A 20,338-nucleotide genomic window follows, 5' to 3' on the forward strand; every position below is an offset into this window, starting at 1 on the left:
ATTAATATTGTCATTATTATTATTACTATCATTATTATTGCTATTGTAGCTATTATTATTATTATTATTATATTACTATTCTTATCATCATTATTATTGCTATTGTAGCTATTATTATTATTATTATTATTATTATTATTATATTACTATTCTTATCATCATTATTATTGCTGTTGTTGCTATTATTATTATTATTATTATTATTATTATCATCATCATCATCGTCATATTATTATTGTCATTAATATTGTCATTATTATTATTACTATCATTATTATTGCTATTGTAGCTATTATTATTATTATTATATTACTATTCTTATCATCATTATTATTGCTGTTGTTGCCATTATTATTATTATTATTATTATTATTATTATCATAATCATCGTCATACTATTATTATTGTCATTATTGTATAGACTTAGTTTGCTCTTGGCAACGATTTATCATTTATGTATTATTTTAGGCATTTTACACAATTATCATTGTCTCATAGTATTCTTAGTAATCCATTCATCGTCATTATTATAATTAATTGTAATTGTATTTATGTGTAATAATTATTTTTGTATTATGTTTTTGCTATATTTGTGCTGAACTGTAATTGGCCACTGGCTGTTGTACAGCACATTAAATATAAATAAATAAATTAATTAATAAATAAATTAATTAATTAATTAATTAATTAATTAATTAATTAATATTATCATTATGATTATTATTATATTACTACTATTATCATCATTATTATTGCTGTCGTTGCTATTATTATTATTATTATTATTATTATTATTATTATCATCAACGTCATATTATTATTGTAATTAATATTATCATTATTATTATTATTACTGCTATTGTAGCTATTATTATATTATTATTATTATTATTGCTGTTGTCACTGCTATTATTATTATTATTATTATTATTATTATTATTGTTATTACTATGATTATTATTGCTATATTATACTATTATTATCATCATTATTATTAGTGTTGTAGCTATTATTCTTATTCTTATTATTATTATTATTATTATTATTGATATCATTATTGCTGTTGTCACTGCTATTTTTATTACAATTACTATGATTATTATTGCTATTGTAGCTATTATTATATTATACTATTATTATCATTATTATTGGTGTTGTTGCTACTATTATTATTATTATTATTATTATTATTATTATTATTATTATATTACTACTACTATTATTGATATTATCATTATTGCTGTTGTCACTGCTATTATTATTATCAACAACATTATCATCATTATTATTATATTACTATTATTATTATTGTTATTATTATGATTATTATTGCTATTGTAGTGATTATTATTATATACTATTATTATCATCATTATTATTGCTGTTGTCGCTATTATTAGCCTATTATTATTAGTATTAGTATTATTATTATTATTATTATTATTATTATTATTATTACTACTATCATTATTTATTGTCTTTTTACTCAAGGGGTCCAATTATTACTTACGCCCGGGGGCACATGCCATTCTTGATTCGTCCACGACAATTTTTCTACTCTCCAGAAAACTGTTGTATTGAGGTTCGACTTCGTTTTTGCATAGATATACGGACTCTTCACCTTTTATTATTAAATTTGCTCTAGAATATGCCATTAGGAAAGTTCAGGAAAACAAAGAGGATTTGGAATTGAACACGTTACATTGACTGCTTGCTTCCAAATTATGTCTTAAAATACTAAAAAGAGCAGATTTGTCTGCGTTTGTCGAATGCGCATCATTATATTTACGAAAAGGCACTTTTCAGTGCCAATAATTTATTTTGTGTGCACAAGGTTGGAATTTTGAAGTAAGAGGGAAAGGGTGCAATCTATGTTCAGGAGTTTATCCGGCCTACCAAATCTTATCGCTAAGTGGGGTTATGGAAATTTTTCATGCACTGTGTATGTGCCCTACTCACCTGCCTTGCAGGGATCCACATCGATGTCGTCAGACACTCGACTGGGGAAGCTGGTGGTGAGCAACTCGTGGGCCGTGAACTTTGCGCCTGAGGGCACGCCGAGGACGGCCAGAAGAAACCACAGAGACCAAGACATGTTGTAAAATCCTCCACGCCCTCCACTACTGACACATCGCCTGTTCATGAAGCAACTCGTCTGTCCACAGCTCCCAATTTGACACAACCGCACACGTAGCAACAACCGACTAGTGATCACAGTTCAAAGCCGCCTGCGAGTCCTCGTTACATGGCAACTCACGGCACGAAAATATAGAGATCTGCTACGCTTTGCAATGAAACTAATTCTATCAGCGGATTAATTTCACTATTTTAGCACTGTCCATTGCAAACAGTAACCCTTACAGTATTAATCGGGGGTAATAACTACAAATAATTGGTGTTCGCACGCCAATTTGTCGCATTTCTTGGATTCTTTTCAGTCTTTTGAAAAGAATTTGTTGCGAAGAAAAATGTATAACAGAGTTCAGATTTGTAACTTAAGTCTTTCTTAAATTATATATTGCAATAAAACTTAATGTGTATTTCTAAACAAATTCTCCGCTTCTTCGTGGGTGAAAATAAAGTTTACAATCAGTATAACGAATTCCACTAAAAAACAGTAATCAAATAGTCATAAATGAAACCGTACATCTTCAATACACGACACTCAACTTGACTGAACGCTTCTATTACTAGTACCATCCCAAGACATGTGAAATAATTCTTTTTAATCTTGAATTTATAAGGCAGCCAGTGCAATATTCCAACTCACGCCTTTATTTTGTAACTGAAATAATTAGATGTAAAGAAGAACCCTAAAATTAACACTTAAATTATGACGAGGGTACTGTAATGTGATAAATGTTTCACCTCTTGTCACCAATTGCACCCAATTTTGTAACCGCTACAGTAACTTTTACGTCTAAAACATTGACACCTCACAAAAACTGTTTTAAAATCTATCTATATCGAAAAAAAAGTACGTTTCTTTTTTTCTTACGTTAAAATACGAATTACAAAATGTGATTACAAACACAATCACTCGAAAAATGAAATAACGCACTTTGAAAAATAAATATACAGAAACTTCACTTGAGCATGATGCACGCTCGAGTTCGTGATGCGTTGCGTTCTTGTTTTTAGAGCCTAGCCGCCACGAGGAGGAGTTGTCTGCAGCGCACTCGGAACGCAACTGACAACGGAACACAGCGCTCGCCACTCCAAGGCCTCCTGTGTGTGTCTTCACGTGGTCGGGTCGCGCGCCACCCCACCCCACTACCCCAGCGTCAGCGCACAACGAATCGCCACCCTCTCTGACATTTAATTCTGAGACTGACTCCCCTCGAAGGCCGGCATCCTGCAGGGCAGCTCCTTAAATAGGCATGGCCTCCTGCATCTGCTGCTCTCATCATATTGTAAGGACACACATCTATCTGTCTACATTACTATTCCTTAAGGCCCATTCACAATGAAAATTAAACATAACCGTAACATAAACACAGAAGTTTGCGCCCAGGCTACCAAATGGGATCATTCACAATGATTCACATAAACATTGACATAAACATTACCGTAAGACGTTAACATGGAAGCAAATACCTTACTATAATAATACCGGACAGCTGTATGCTAGTAGCATTGGCGTAAGTGCGAAAAATCGCGGACCTGACATCTAGCGGAGAGGGATGGAATTATGTTCACATATATACATATTAACATAGCGAGATTCTGACTATTGTTTAAAACGTGAGTTACTAATATGGAATTATATATGAAACACTTAAAAAATGTTGAATAATATTTAATGTAAAATTATTATCTTGTATCAAAGCTGCATATTATGAGAAATATTGCATACTTCATATTACTTTCCGTAATTAATTGTTACATATTTTTTCTTTGGTTTACCGAGACAAAATCAATCTGATATTAGGAATAAATTTACAGTAATGTTTTATATACGCATTGCTGACAACTGCAAAGATAAAATTGATAGTAATCGGATGCTTGTAATAATTAGTAAAGGCATGTGGACAACAATAAAACTTAATTTGATAAAACCTTAAAATCCAATACATTTTAACTTCTTTTCATTTATTAGGTCTAAAAAAAAAAAAAAACTAATTTGTATTTTTCTATCAACACAAAGACGAAGGAATTAGGCCTACTAAAGAATGTTGTTGACTCACGTTTTATGAACTGTCGGAAATCGAAAGTACGATTTGGAGCAATTTGTAATGCTGCAATTGTCACAATTATAAACAACACATATACACCCTGACATTTTAACACTAGTACTAATTCATAAAACTATTAACTAGCCCAGCAACAATATACATTGCAGTTGATTACAGCTTGTTTCGCGAATAACTCCATCCCGGCAGGTAGGTAGCAGCACCATCGTCGTTCGCACGTAAAACTGCTAGCTGTCCGGTATTATTATAGTAAGGTATTTGATGAAAGTTTGCAAACTCCAAACTTTCATGCTTATGCTTAAGTGATTTGCAAACAGAACACAATCGTGGAGCGCTCAAGTATACGACAGAATATGAGAAAATGGCGTCGTTGTTATGTTTCCATGGTTACCAAGTATCTTAGCGGTTATGTTTATGTTCCCATCGTGAATGTTCTTGATTTTACCGTAACGTTTGCATTTTTAAGTTAACGCTTACGTTATGTTTAATTTTCATTGTGAATGAGCCTTTACAGCCATCACGATACATCAAACAACTGTAAATAGAACGCGAAGGCTATCGTCGGGAGCGTATTTTGTCCCATAAGACTGCAAGGTTAAGTATTACTGTTGTTTTTAAGTAGACTACTTGCATTTGCAACCGAAGTAGCCTACTTGACTAGCTGTTCACGCGACTCCTATTTGGTCAAATAGTGCAGAACAAGACATGGACCACTTTAACAATGACACTAATATTTAGAACTTAAATTATTTATATTATGTACACTACAATACTCTATTTTTGCTATTTAAACTATCATAGAGAATGTAGACCTACATTGATAATACATTATTTACACTTTTATGCACAGTGTTGTGGAGGCCGAGACGTAGATGGGAGGATAATATTAAAATGGATTTGAGGGAGGTGGGATATGATGATAGAGACTGGATTAATCTTGCTCAGGATAGGGACCAATGGCGGGCTTATGTGAGGGCGGCAATGAACCTCCGGGTTCCTTAAAAACCAGTAAGTAAGTAAGTAAGTAAGTAAGTTGTGTATTGTAATGCAAGGTATTTTATTTCATAATACTATAGCCTACTTAGTTTCTAAATAGTGTATAATGGAAGGAAAAATGTACGAGGAATGTAATTGGACTACTATGAACAATCGGAGAAAAATACTTCGAGAAGAATAAAGAAGTGTATGTAATATTTGTGGACTTAGAAAAGGCGTTTGACAGAGTTGACTGGAATAAACTGATGGAGATCCTAAAGAAAATTGGCGTGGATTGAAAAGAGAGGGGCTGTTCAGCAATCTTTATATAAAACGAGTCAAAGTCAGGATAAGAGAAGAAAAAGAAGTGAAATAGGAGAGGAGTACTTGAAGGATGCCCTTTATCACTTACCTTCTTCAATATCTACTTGATGGATTTGGTGTAGAACTGGGAGGAGTGATAGAAAGAGGAAGAAGAATAAAGTACATACATAAGATTTGCTGATGATATGGCGTTGTAAGCAGAAGAGGAGATGATGATAATAAGGAATATGCTACTGGAGATAAATGACAGCTGTGAGCAGTATGAGATGAAGATAAATGCAATGAAAAGAAAGATGGAATCATGCGATGGTAAAAATAAAATCACAAATGAAAAGAAATATCAAACTTTTATTTCAAATCCCAAACATTCTTACGACCCCAACAATGCTCACAATAACTATCATGAATAGCATAAACGTTTAATTCAAATTATAGGCATTCCATTAATTCCCTGTCACTCCAAATATGAAATAATGTCCCCTTGAATCACCAACTACTGAGTAACAAAAAGAAAAAAAAAAATACGTTCTCTCAGTGAAAAATAAATCTTATTTGTTTTGTCATTGTTCATTTACATTACGGCTATTCCATTTGAAATCTATCAGTAAAAAACCTCGCACTTTTTTTTACCCTAATTTTTTCCCTACTTATACAAGGTGCTGAGGAGAGTGCATTTTCAAAAATATACTATAGAAAGTCAAACGGTTTTCGTATTATTGAGCACTCAGAACTCTGGAACCATTTACTGCAGAACATTGAACGAGAGCTTATTTTGAAGCTGACATTTGGTAGGTTGCGTTAAGAAGTAATCCTTGTTTTTATTGTACACAGAGAGACAGATAATCTGATTTTACTTGCTTTTAGGCTTTTTGGCCATTTATAAAAATGTAAAAAAATATTGAGAAAAAAACTTGAATTATTAAGAGGGATTCGGCATTGTTTGCTTAGTGTATGGCAATAAGTTTGGAGGTTATTAAACAGATGATTTTCACACGCCTAGACTTGAACGGCGCAGTACCGCACGCACTGGCCGAGAGCTGACGATAAGCGAGCGTTGGGCGTCATTTTACTCCTGTGTGTATGAAAAACTGTGATAAAGCTAGCACAGACTGCTAGACGACACATCACGTGTTTGTCTCCTGGCCTTGCTTGTCTCGGCTAGCTCCCGTCTCACAGTCAGCTGGTTAGTTCACGCGCGTACTACTTATTTTCTTTATTTGATATTTTCAATACTTTCTTATCAACATACAATCAGTAAAAATATGTGTTTATTTGTGCATTCAATGCGGAATCTAACTATATATTTTAAAATATTTTTTCCTAGCCAAAGGCGTCTTGATGAGGAAAAAATCTAAATTTCTTCATTTCCATGAAAAGTAAGAAAATCTGTTTATATGTCAATATAAACTTTAATTTCTCAGCATCAAAATAAACCATGATTTTGACCATTGGGTGAAAGGGTTTCGGAGCCACAACAGTTTAAAGTTGCTAATTTTATGAAAATACGATAAATTTAAATATTTTTAATTTAAACACTATGAAGTTCTGATGCCTCAAACTTTGCACAAAGCATTGTATCACAGTTCTCTACGTACAAAAAAAGTTTCATTGTATTTAGAAATTGTAAGGTCAATTTTCTCTATATTTCGGTCGATTTGAGATGGAATAGATCATTAATAAGCATGGCGTCTGTCAAATCAATTGTGTAAAGCAGAGTTCGGAAAAAACAGAATTGCGGAATTACAGGCAGAGGTGGTCATTCGTAGTCATTATGTACAGTACATACATATATCTCCACATACTGTACTGCATAATATATACGAACAGCCATAACATTTACTTTGAGCAGGCAGATATTATGTTTGTGTGTTTGTTTTTTGGGAGGGTGGGGTGACAGATATATTGTAGCTGTATACGTACACTGGGTTCTGTACGCACTAGGTTCAACACTATTTCATCAGCAATGAGCACTATATAAATGACTGTGTACTATGTGTGTATTTATATGATTACAGCCATTCAAAGATGACAGAGAATTATTTACCAGAAGAAACGAGCTTATGCTTGTGTCAATGGTAGTGGATTCTAAAGGATAATTCACAATGAAAATTAAACATAACGTAAGCGTTAAGTTAAGAATATAAACGTTATGGTAAAATCAAGAAGTCATACCATCATTCACAATGGGAACATAAACATAACCGCAAACATACTTGGTAACCATGGAAACATAACAACGACGCCATTTCCTCATATTCTGTCGTATACTTCAGCGCTCCACGATTGTGTTCTGTTTGCAAATCACGTAAGCATAAGCATGAAAGTTTGGAGTTTGCAAACTTTCATGTTAACGTCTTACGGTAATGTTTATGTCAATGCTTAAGTGAATCATTGTGAATGATCCCATTTGGTAGCCTGGGCGCAAACTTCTGTGTTTATGTTACGGCTATGTTTAATTTTCATTGTGAATGGGCCCATTCACTAAATGTGAAATCAGTAACAGAAAAGGATCCTGAAAATTAAAAAAAAAATCATTTAAACTTTTATATCTTATTAATTAAATATTGTGTCAGACTGCAGAATTAAATGAGCAATTTACGAGGTACGTTTGAAAAGTTCGTGGCTTGGCATTGAAAACGTGTCAACAATGCCGTCATTGTTAGCAGCCGTTTTACATTAGTTCAAGCACGAAAAATCATAATTTTCTATTGACTACATTTTGTATAGTTTAATTTTAAGTTAATGCGGCGAACAGATATAGAGTGTTAGTTGGGAGGCCGGAGGGAAAACGACCTTTGAGGAGGCCGAGACGTAAATGGGAAGATAATATTAAAATGGATTTGAGGGAGATGGGATATGATGGTAGAGACTGGATTAATCTTGCTCAGGATAGGGACCAATGGCGGGCTTATGTGAGGGCGGCAATGAACCTCCGAGTTCCTTAAAAGCCAGTAAGTAAGTAAGTAAGTAAGTAAGTAAGTAATTAAGTAAGTAAGTAAGTAACAGTAAAATAATTCCAATACTACATTCGTTTCTTCTTTATGTTTTATCACGACTGGCTGGATTAGAAACTGCATTGTTTTAAACACCATAATAAAATTTCTGTCTTCCAAAGCCTACTATAATTAATGACGTCACTGTATTAACAGAAATGGTGACCAAATTTCTCGAATGTCACAAGCATAAATGTACTCACGTTAAAAAAAATTGGAGTAATTTAAAGGAGAAGTTTTCAGAATATGGGGAATTGTGGAAGCTACTGTGTTTGGAGACAATCTGCTAAATTGAAAACGTATTTGGATAATTCAGTTCCACTGCACAGCACAGAGGCCGCTAAATTAAGCACCGCCACTAACTCGAGCCCAAGACCACCCGCACCGCATCCCGCCGACTGTATTCGTAATGTTGCAGCGCAATTTAAACTATGTAATTAGTTTTCTGGTTCGCGAACTCGGCACTTGCATTTACAGAGCGCTTCATGCGTGTGATTACTAAGTTTCCGCAATGCGTGACAGTTGCAGAAATCTGCACATTATATCCTACAATTATTATTGTAGTTTGCCAACACATACTTCAACAACTTCATCGCTAAAAGATACGGGTCACGTATTTGGACAATATTCTGGAAACATGAAAATTTAACAACATAATTATTTCTAATATTAATTGTAGATCAATGTAGATTATTTACAAAAGATGTGGATTGTACTTCTTTCATTACTATTAATACAGAGTGATTTATATAGAACTGACACATTTCTTTCATTAATTGTTTCAAAACGAATTGTGCTAGCGACAACTTATTATACCTAAAATGTAGAGGAATTTTGGGAGATTATTTACCTCTATAGCAAATGTTGTCCGGCGTTGTCAAATCCGGAGGTCTCGGTGGCCACAGGTTCCTGGAAATTATTCGGTTGTCACATAACCGGATAAATGGAACCATGCTTCATCTGTGAACCATGTGATGGACAATATGGCAGGATTTTGCACAATGAACGTCTGAAACCAACGACAATAATTCAATCTTTTATCCTTATCTGGTTCCTGTAGCTGATGAACAACCGTAACCCTATATGGCTTTAGGCTCTCTGACACATTGAGTAGGTGTACCCTGTCTCCTGCGACAAACGTCTTAATGATTTTTTGGGTGACTGCTCCAGTCGTGCTCTTACGTCAACAACAACCGTGGGAAGCCTAGATGGACGATGCTTGCCCTTTTCACTCACCAGAGATCCAGTTGTTTCCAATTTGTTTACCAGTCCCAGTATTGTGTTTCTTTTGGGAGGATTGCGAACACCAAATTCCCTCTGGTATACCCTTTGAGTAGCTGTAATTGAATTCGTAATCCAGTATTGCTTCACAAGGAAGAGTCGTTGATTTAATGTGTACTGCATTTTCACGTTGACACAAAATGTCGAAAACAGCTGCCAACAATAGGAATAAAACATAAACATCTGCGCAACTAGTGACAAGGAATCGAAACTCCAGAACATTCTGCTGTTGGTTTCAGACGTTCATTGTGCAAAATCCTGCCATGTTGTCCATCACATGGTTCACAGATGTAGCATGGTTCCATTTATCCGGTTATGTGACGACCGAATAATTTCCAGGAACCTGTGGCCACCGAGATCTCCGGATTTGACAACGCCGGACAACATTTGCTATAGAGGTAAATAATCTCCCAAAATTCCTCTACATTTTAGGTATAATAAGTTGTCGCTAGCGCAATTCGTTTTGAAACAATTAATGAAAGAAATGTGTCAGTTCTATATAAATCACTCTGTAGAAAACAAAATAATCTTTCAGAAGATCGTATTTTTTGTTGTTCATTTGTCTCGTAAGTTGACATACCAAATACCATCTATACTAATAATAAATCTGTAGCCGAAATTTTTCTGGTAATTTTCGATTTTACAAAAATAATTGGTCCTAACCCTAACATATATAATTAACCACCCTGAAACCGAAAATCGCATTTTTTAAATTTTTGTTTGTATGTCTGTCTGTATGTTTGTTACCTTTTCACGCGATAATGGCTGAACCGATTTATATGAAAATTTGAATATAAATTAAGTTCGTTGTAACTTAGATTTTAGGCTATATGGCATTCAAAATACATTATTTAAAAGGGGGCTTATAAGGGGGCCTGAATTAAATAAATCAAAATATCTCGCTTATTATTGATTTTTGTGAAAAATGTTACATAACACAAGTTTCTTTAAAAATGATTTCCGATAAGTTGTACTCTTTACAAAATTTTGATAGGACTGATATTCAATGAGATAAATGAGTTTTAAAATTAAAATAACGCCATCTAAGACGGTACAATGAATTAAGAACAAATGACTTCGTCTATAAGGGGCCTTGGACAACAACAATCGAAACAGGGGCCTTGAACATCAACAACCGAAAGCTATTAAACATAGCCTACAGAGAATGTTTCTGTGTTTGTATGAAGTAATATCAGAAGCTAAATTAACCGATTTGTATAATTAATTACTATTTCACCATTGGAAAGTGTAGTTTCTCTAGATGGACATAATGCTATAATGTTATTATAGTAACGTCTGAGTAAATCCAGGACAGATAGGATTAAAATAGCTTCTTATGCACAAAAAATTTGATATGCTATTTTGTACATTCGTTTTCTGTATTTCTTAAAATAATATTTATGTACACTCATTTTGACAATGGAGTTAGATTAGTCAACTTTGCCACATCGAAAGATTTAATTGTCAAAAGTACAACATTCCCCCATAAGGATATACATAAATATACTTGGACTTTTCCAGATGGATTGACACACAACCAAATAGATCACATCTTGATAGATAAACGGAGACATACTAGTATAGTAGATATTCGAACTTTCAGGGGTGCATACCGTAATTCTGACCATTATTTCGTGATTGGAGAATTAAAAGAAAGATTATCAATCGCCAAGCGAGTAGAGCAACAAGTTAATATTACTAAATTCAATATTTTGAAATTAAAGGTCGAGGAAGCTAAGCAAAATTATCAGGTCGAAATTTCGAATAGCTTTGCCACTTTAGAAAGTTCCGACGAAGTTGAGAAAGAATTAGATGTTAATAGCGTGTGGGAAAATATCAGAGATAATATCAAAATTGCAGCTGAGCAGAGCATAGGTTATTATGAAACTAAGAAAAAGAAACCGTGGTTTGATGAAGATTGTTGCATGGTAGTAGAAAGAAGGAAACAGGCAAAACTGAAATTCTTACAGGATCCAGTTGAGGAGAAGAGAGATAATTATTTCAATGAAAGACGGGAAGCAAGTCGTACACTTAGAAATAAAAAGAGAGGTTACTTGAAGGAAAAACTGAATGAGGTAGAAACAAATAGTAAGAATAAAAACATTCGAGATTTATATAAGGGTATAAAGGAATTTAAGAACGGATATCAGCCAAGAGTAAACGTGATCAAGGATGAGAATGGTGACTTGCTTGCAGACTCTCCATCAATCCTAAACAGATGGAAAAACTATTTTGCGCAACTACTAAATGTACATAGGCCAAATAGAAATGATCGGGACGAAATTGAAATACAAACTGCTGAGCCATTTATACCCGAACCTACGCTTTCAGAAGTCGAAATTGCGATAGAAAATCTGAAAAAGTACAAGTCTCCAGGTATCGATCAAATTCCAGCAGAATTAATACAAGAGGGTGGAAGTGCATTATATAGCGAAATTTATAAACTTGTACTTGCTATTTGGGAAAAGGAAATTGTACCAGAACAATGGAAGGAGTCCATAATTGTACCTATTTTTAAAAAGGGGGACAAAACCAACTGTGGTAACTTTCGAGGAATATCACTTTTGTTGACGTCGTACAAAATTTTGTAAAATATTCTTTTGAGAAGATTAACTCCGTACGTAGATGAAATTATTGGGGATCATCAGTGTGGTTTTAGGCGTAATAGATCGACTATTGATCAGATTTTTTGTATTCGACAGATAATGGAGAAAAAATGGGAGTATAAGGGTACAGTGCATCAGTTATTCATAGATTTCAAAAAGGCATATGACTCGGTTAAGAGGGAAGTATTATATGATATTCTTATTGAATTTGGTATTCCCAAGAAACTAGTTCGATTAATTAAAATGTGTCTCAGTGAAACATACAGCAGAGTCCGTATAGGTCAGTTTCTGTCAGATGCTTTTCCAATTCACTGCGGGCTAAAGCAGGGAGATGCACTATCACCTTTACTTTTTAACTTCGCTCTAGAATATGCCATTAGGGAAGTTCAGGATAACAGGCAGGGTTTGGAATTGAACGGGTTACATCAGCTTCTTGTCTATGCGGATGACGTCAATATGTTAGGAGAAAATACACAAACGATTAGGGAAATCACGGAAATTTTACTTGAAGCAAGTAGAGCGATCGGTTCGGAAGTAAATGCCGAAAAGACAAAGTATATGATTATGTCTCGTGACCAGAATATTGTACGAAATGGAAATATAAAAAATTGGAGATTTATCCTTCGAAGAGGTGGAAAAATTCAAATATCTTGGAGCAACAGTAACAAATATAAATGACACTCGGGAGGAAATTAAACGCATATTAGATATGGGAAATGTCTGTTATTATTCGGTTGAGAAGCTTTTGTCATCTAGTCTGCTGTCAAAAAATCTGAAAGTTAGAATTTATAAAACAGTTATATTACCGGTTGTTCTTTATGGTTGTGAAACTTGGACTCTCACTTTGAGAGAGGAACAGAGATTAAGGGTGTTTGAGAATAAGGTTCTTAGGGAAATGTTTGGGGCTAAGAGGGATGAAGTTACAGGAGAATGGAGGAAGTTACATAACACAGAACTGCACGCATTGTATTCTTCACCTGACATAATTAGGAACATTAAATCCAGACGTTTGAGATGGGCAGGGCATGTAGCACGTATGGGCGAATCCAGAAATGCATATAGAGTGTTAGTTGGGAGACCGGATGGGATAAAGACCTTTGGGGAGGCCGAGACGTAGATGGGAGGATAATATTAAAATGGATTTGAGGGAGGTGGGGTATGATGATAGAGACTGGATTAATCTTGCACAGGATAGGGACCGCTGGCGGGCTTATGTGAGGGCGGCAATGAACCTTCGGGTTCCTTAAAAGCCATTTGTAAGTAAGTAAGTACACTCATTTTAATCTCAGAGAATTAACGAACAACGAGAGTGTATTGATTTAGTATGCACTAATAGTACGTTAGCTTAGCAATCCATTATTTTATAATTGAAATTTTAACTATGCTCAATTGAATCGTGTTAAAATACATAAAATATATATGCAATAAATGCAATGCAAAAAAAAATTGGGTAATGAGCGAAGCAGATTATCTTGCGCTGTTGTAAAAGTTGTTCCCTGGATCAAATGTCCTATTTTAATTATGTAATTACTTTATATTTATTTCTAACAGGTGCAGCGGAGCGCACGGGTACGGCTAGTACTATAATAATACCGGACAGCAGTATACTAGTAGCATTGGCGTGAGTGCGAAATATTGCGGACTTGACATCTAGCGGAGCGGGATGGAATTACGTCCACATATAGAAATATTAACATAGCGGGATTCGGACTATTGTTTAAAACGTGAGTTACTAATGTGGAATTATATATGAAACACTTAAGAAATGTTGAGTAGTATTTAATGTAAAATTATTACCTTATATCAACCGCTATACTGGAGAATTAGCACGGTCACTTTGAACCGTGCCGTTACGTTTAGCACCAAATTTAAGTAAATACACAATGTCACCAACATAAGAACGTGACGTTGATATGTGGCGTAGTTGGCGGGAGAAATTTTTTCTCTCTCTGTCTACCTCCTTCGTTCTGAACATTATTGAGAGATAGCACCACTGTTAGCGACAATGTGTATTTGCGTAAATATTGCGAGTAAATTATGACGAGTGCCTTAGATAAGAGGCTCGGGACAGAAACAGTTTTGCTGTAGCGCATGCGCGGACCTCTCATGCAGTGGGAGCGTGATCCTTACTTGAATTTATTTTTGCGTGTACTTGCAGATTAAATGATTGAGATCCCTTCTTGCTCCGGTTACAGGCCTTGCATTTACGAAGGTTATGTTATGTTATGTTAGGTTAGCTTAGCTTAGATTAGGTTAGGTTAGCTTAAATTAGCTTTGGTTAGGTTAGATTAGTTTTGGTTAGGTTAGCTTAGCTTTGGTTAGGTTAGGTTAGCTTTGGTTAGGTTAGCTTAGGTTAGGTTAGCTTAGGTTAGGTTAGCTTAGGTTAGGTTAAATTAGCTTTGGTTAGGTTAGATTAGTTTTGGTTAGGTTAGCTTAGCTTTGGTTAGGTTAGGTTAGGTTAGCTTTGGTTAGGTTAGGTTAGCTTTGGTTAGGTTAGGTTAGGTTAGCTTGATTTGGTTCGTCCATGTAGTAGTTAAAATTATATAATATGACAGTTTTTGATTCGTAACATTGTTAAAAAATAATAGGCGTATAATGAAAGCGGTGAATAATTTCATGGTCCTTAAATTTTTTTTTCGTAAAAGGCTAGGTATTTTTCTATAGGCCAGAAATAAAACAGCAACGCCGTCATAATTACGTACTTTACGCTTTGGCGAACATTAACCGGAAATTTACTTTCCGTCATTTTAATTGTATTCCGTGAAACACATCTTTTTTCCTGTTAATTTCCTTGTGATAACCTAGTTTATTATCTTATTACATCTTCATTTTCATTTAATGCATTCAAAAAACCGCCGTTGTACTACATAAAACCTTGAACTTGACTAATGGAGTGAATTATTTAAGAATATAGTCGCGAATTTGACTACCACCATTTCGATTATATTTTGTTTGATACGGCTCGGTACGGCCCGGTGACTAGTGGCCAGCGAGTAGAGTCGACTATCGATATTGGTCTGCCGTGCGTATTATCCAGTTGTTCCATTACCTTATATCAAAGCTGCATATTATGAGAAATATTGCATAGGCCTACTTCATATTACTTTCCGTAATTAATTGTTACATATTTTTTCTTTGCTTTAGTGAGACAAAATCATTTCTGACATTAGCAATGAATTTACAATAATGCTTTATATACGCATTGCTGACAACTGCAAAAATAAAAGTGGTAGTATTCTGATGCTTATAATAATTATTATTAAAGGCATGTAGACAACAATAAAACTTAATTTGCTGAAACCTTAAAATTTCCAATATATTTTAATTTCTATTCATTTATTAGGCCTAAATAAAAAAGCTAATTTTTATTGTTCTATCAACACAGAGACAAAGGCATTAGGCCTAATAACGAATTTTGTTGACTCACGTTTTATGAACTGTCGGAAATCGAAAGTACGATTTGGAGCAATTTGTAATGCTGCAATTGTCACAATTATAAACAGCACATATACACCCTGACATTTTAACACAGCACTAATTCATAAAACTATTAACTAGCCCAGCAACAATATACATTGCAGTTGATTACAGCTTGTTTCGCGAGTATCTCCACACCGGCAGGTAGGCAGCAGCACCAGCGTCGTTCGCACGTAAAACTGCTAGCTGTCCGGTATTATTATAGTAAGGATTTGGACATACCACGCATTGCTGGTTGCTATACAAACAAAAGAAAAACAGTGCTGTTATGATTAGTTCCTGCACGCAGTATGGGAAGTAAAATGAACAAAAATCTATTCAAGTATAACTTACATTTACAATATCTGAAGTATGATCATGAATATGCACATGTGTCATATTGTCTCGTCACAGAATCTGCATGTGTTTCACGTATGTAATATAACTTGTGTTTTTGAAAGTAATTGCCCTCATAATTCAAGAAGTTAAGCCATTTTCTGAAATTAATATATGTATTTTCAAACGGTACCTCATTCTAGACTTTTCAGGAATCATTGACGCCCAGCCGACTTCATGATTATTTAATATCTTGATCTTCTGCAGTATCTAAATCTGCGACTTTTAATCCATCCAATTGTATATATTTTTTTTCAATTCTGATTCTTTGAACACGATTCATTCATGATTGATTGTTTATAATGCAGACTCACGAAAACAAAAAGTTTATTTACATCCGCACATAGAAAAGAAATAAACAAATGAAAACACAGTTTTTATTTTGCGAGTTTGTGATTTTTCAATGAATATTTGATTTTAAAATGTCTGATATGAGTGATACGACCATGTGGAACTAATTTCAACATTTTCTGAAATACTGGAGGAAGTTATGAATATGAATACATTTATTACCTCTAAAATCGAAGAATATTTATGAAAAACTTTATGGGTAAGTCATGGACTGAAGAAGAACAAAAAATATAACATCATTTTTAGAAAATGTCGGGCCTATTTATAGTTTACTTTGTGCAATGTCAAGGAAAATTAACTCCCCAACATTATGGACGAACTATTCGATATTAAAGATTAAAGTCTATACTAAACATCGAACATCGAACTGATATTTATGTCCAAGTACACAAAAATGTATGTCCTGTTAAAATATGAATCAGAGGAATATAAATTAATTTGCAGGGGTTATCAATTTACAATAACGTAACTCTGAAAGGAGGCTTCAACGGAAACGTATTCTTATCTCCAAATTTCCTATCCTGTAACGCCATAAGGAGGGTTTTTACAATTATTTTAAACACTCTGTATAGAAACAAGGTATATCAGAAGACGTTCTGGCAGCGGATACCAGTAGCTAGCACTAACACGTCTATCACAATAAAATTTCTCCGGACGCCCTTTATATGCAATGAAACAAATTGCCCGTAGACATTTGGAAACAAACCACCCCCAATATAAGAACTAGAGCATACATTTTTTTCAACATGAACATGAAGGGTTAAAATAGTGTCAGAATACGTTGATAAAAAGTGCGAAACCGACAGTGAAAATGCTACAGAGGCGTCATACAGGGTGAATTGTGAGACGAGAAAACAACACCATTCTTCACATTAGAAATTTGAAGGTAATATTTTATAATTATGAATGTAATTACTGAAAAATACACGCAGTTTATAAATACTACTGCATGTTTATGAACTCATGGCTATGCATCGTAATTAATGTAGTTGTAGACATATAATATTGTCGATGTTAAATACGTACAGAAAATAAATATGGAGGCATATTAAATTTATATCTATATTAATACAATCATTAATTTAATTTGAAGATCCGTCAATCTTTCTTCGAGTCGAAAGGGATCCACGATCAAAAACGTTTGGTAACCACTGAATTAGTCTGTTAGATCATTGGCCGAGAAACGTTTGCGTGGAATTATCGCGTTAATTTGTATTCGAAAGTAGTTTAAAACCAGGAATTGGCTAACTAGGGATTTCGGGATACCATTTTACACAGAGACAGCCATTCCTATGAGCAGTGGCTCTGAAATGGCATACATCGCAAACGAGTTCTAATTTGCGATGACGGCGAAGCTGCTAATGTAGCACGAACACCACTGAGAACCGGAATAGTATAACCCCGATTATCCGTCACCCTATTAACCGATTGGCGGATTATCCCACTGTCTATTTGTCGCTCTGTTTTTTTTCAGAAATAAATAACTTACATGAAGTGCTGTTTTGTACATCATATTAGTAGGTTCTACACATCTTTTTGTTAGAGAATGTTATTGCAAGTCTTTATCGTCACACAGCATTGTCTACAGTTCGAATTGCCGTTCTATAATCATAACTTGTATATAAAATGTCTTCCACGGGTGTTAACAGAAAATGTGTTGTGCTACATATCGAAAAAATCGAAATAATTGAATGGTTTGAGAAAGAGAAACTGTGGCTCATCTCGAATGAAAATACGAGATTGGAGATACAACTGCGCGATTTAATAAAAAAACAAAGATAAAGTGTGAAAAAGTATGTAAATCTACAACATGAGACCTCTTTTATTCCTACTTTCCTGAGACAGACATTACAAAGGACTTCCTTGTCCCTTAAAAACCCGTCGTTCACAATCAGACTTAAATTAGTGAACTTCTGCTCCACTACATAGCGAGTTAAATACAAGACCATGGAGGAAATTACAAAATCTTTTATGCTCGACCATGCCGAAATGTAGTAATTATACACCTGGTAGCAGTCCTTTAATGCATGTCATTAAAGTACAGGTGTTCAGCCAATGACAACTCAGCTTACAGGTGTTCAGCCAATGACAAGTCAGCTTTGTAACGTTATAAAACCGCAAGTATCGATTATTCTCGGATATGCAATCGAAAGAGAATTAGCGAAAAGTCACGGAGGCTGGAAATCCAATACTGTCGCAGAAGGTTATGTTCTGATACTATAATAATTAGCGTTAATTGTAAATAATATTCAAATAAATTCAATTTGTCATCTCGTTTTTCAATGTCGAATTCAATAATCAAGGTTATATCAAGTTTAACGGGATTACATCAAGGTCAATGACATTATTGTTCCTAGGAAAAAATCAATACTTTTGCGTCTGCGCACATCTCACAATTCACGACCTAGAACAAGGTCACTTCCGATCTTGTCAGATACGAATAAAATGTATACATCTGAATAATTTCAAGTTAGAAATATGGTCGAGCATAAAAAGACGTATGAAATTTGCCTATAATGGTAATTAAGACGCTCGTATCAATATTATGAAACTCGCTTGCGCTCGTTTTATAAACAACCATACTTGCGTCTTAATTACTATCATTATAGGCTCGTTGCATAATGTACTATTATGGTACGGATTATCTGATTTTTTCGATTATCCGTTCAGTCCATCCCCTTCATTACCACGGATAATAGAGGTTCTACTGTACACAATACAGGCGACTCAAGCCGCACGTGCACGGTAGAGTGGGGGTGGAAAACGTAGTTTCATCACAGTCTACTATATAAAGTCACGAAGCTTGAGTTTTGAGGGTGCTAGAAACAATAGACTGTGACGGTACTATTTTGCATTGCCTGTAATGAGGCGATATTAGCGATCCTAGTGGTGAGCAATTACCTAATGTTTGCATATTTACTACGTATTGACCTTCGCGACTGTATACAGAGTGTATCTAAATTGGTATCAAATATTTCGAGGACGTGTTCCTAACATAAAAACAATTAAAAAAGTTAATAAGAACATGGGTCTGAAAACCATTCGTTAGAGAGTTATTAAAGGATTTGTCCCTTCATTAACCGCTGATTGTTTGATGATTTTTTGTTTGTTTGTATTTTGTAGAGCAAAGAAATCAGAATAAAATGTATTATGTGAGTGAACAGAAGGAAATGATTTGCATCATTTAATTGATGATGTGCTTCTGGACGTCATCCAACGAATGTGTTTTAACACGATGCTGTTCCAGCTCATTTCAGTCTGATAGTTCGTAATTTTTTAATGATCGATTTCCCCAAAGATGTATTGGTCGAAGGGATTCATTGCATGGCCTGCTCGATCGCCTGATTTGAATACAATGGATTTCTTCGTCTGGTTTATGCGACTCCTGTCCTTAATGTTGATATTCTGAGAGCGTATCAAACTGGATTTCACGAAATACGAAACACTCCAGGAATTTTCAACAGAGTACGCCAGAGCATGTAACGCAGGTTTAGGGGACACATCGAAGCAGGAGGAAGCCACTACGAGCGATTTTTGTAACATTAAATTTTGTCTTGTAACTCTGAAATAAATTATTTTGAGATCAATGTTCATATGAACTTTTTGTAATGTTTTGGTGTTAGGAACACGTCCCCGAAATATTTGACACCAATTTAGATACACCCTGTATACTAGACTGTGGTTTCATTGTGAGTACGACTAAAGAACGAGACGGTATTAATGTAAAACAATATTCACACACCTGGTAGAAATGGACATCACT

The 20,338-nt window shown here is 34.5% G+C and overlaps 1 protein-coding gene across 1 annotated transcript in view; it reads right to left on the bottom strand.

The window, feature by feature from the left end:
- tok (tolkin) overlaps positions 1 to 3,200 on the bottom strand; it is a 225,091-nt gene extending 221,891 nt beyond the window's left edge. The window contains exon 1 of the mRNA XM_069846399.1: positions 1,960 to 3,200. Within this exon, the coding sequence (XP_069702500.1) occupies positions 1,960 to 2,143 (184 nt within the window). The 5' untranslated portion in view covers positions 2,144 to 3,200. The remainder of the gene's footprint in view (positions 1 to 1,959) is intronic.
- Between the last annotated feature and the right edge of the window lie 17,138 nt (positions 3,201 to 20,338).

This window comes from Periplaneta americana, chromosome 14 (genome assembly GCF_040183065.1).
Source record: "Periplaneta americana isolate PAMFEO1 chromosome 14, P.americana_PAMFEO1_priV1, whole genome shotgun sequence".
In the NCBI taxonomy this organism is placed as follows: domain Eukaryota; kingdom Metazoa; phylum Arthropoda; class Insecta; order Blattodea; family Blattidae; genus Periplaneta; species Periplaneta americana.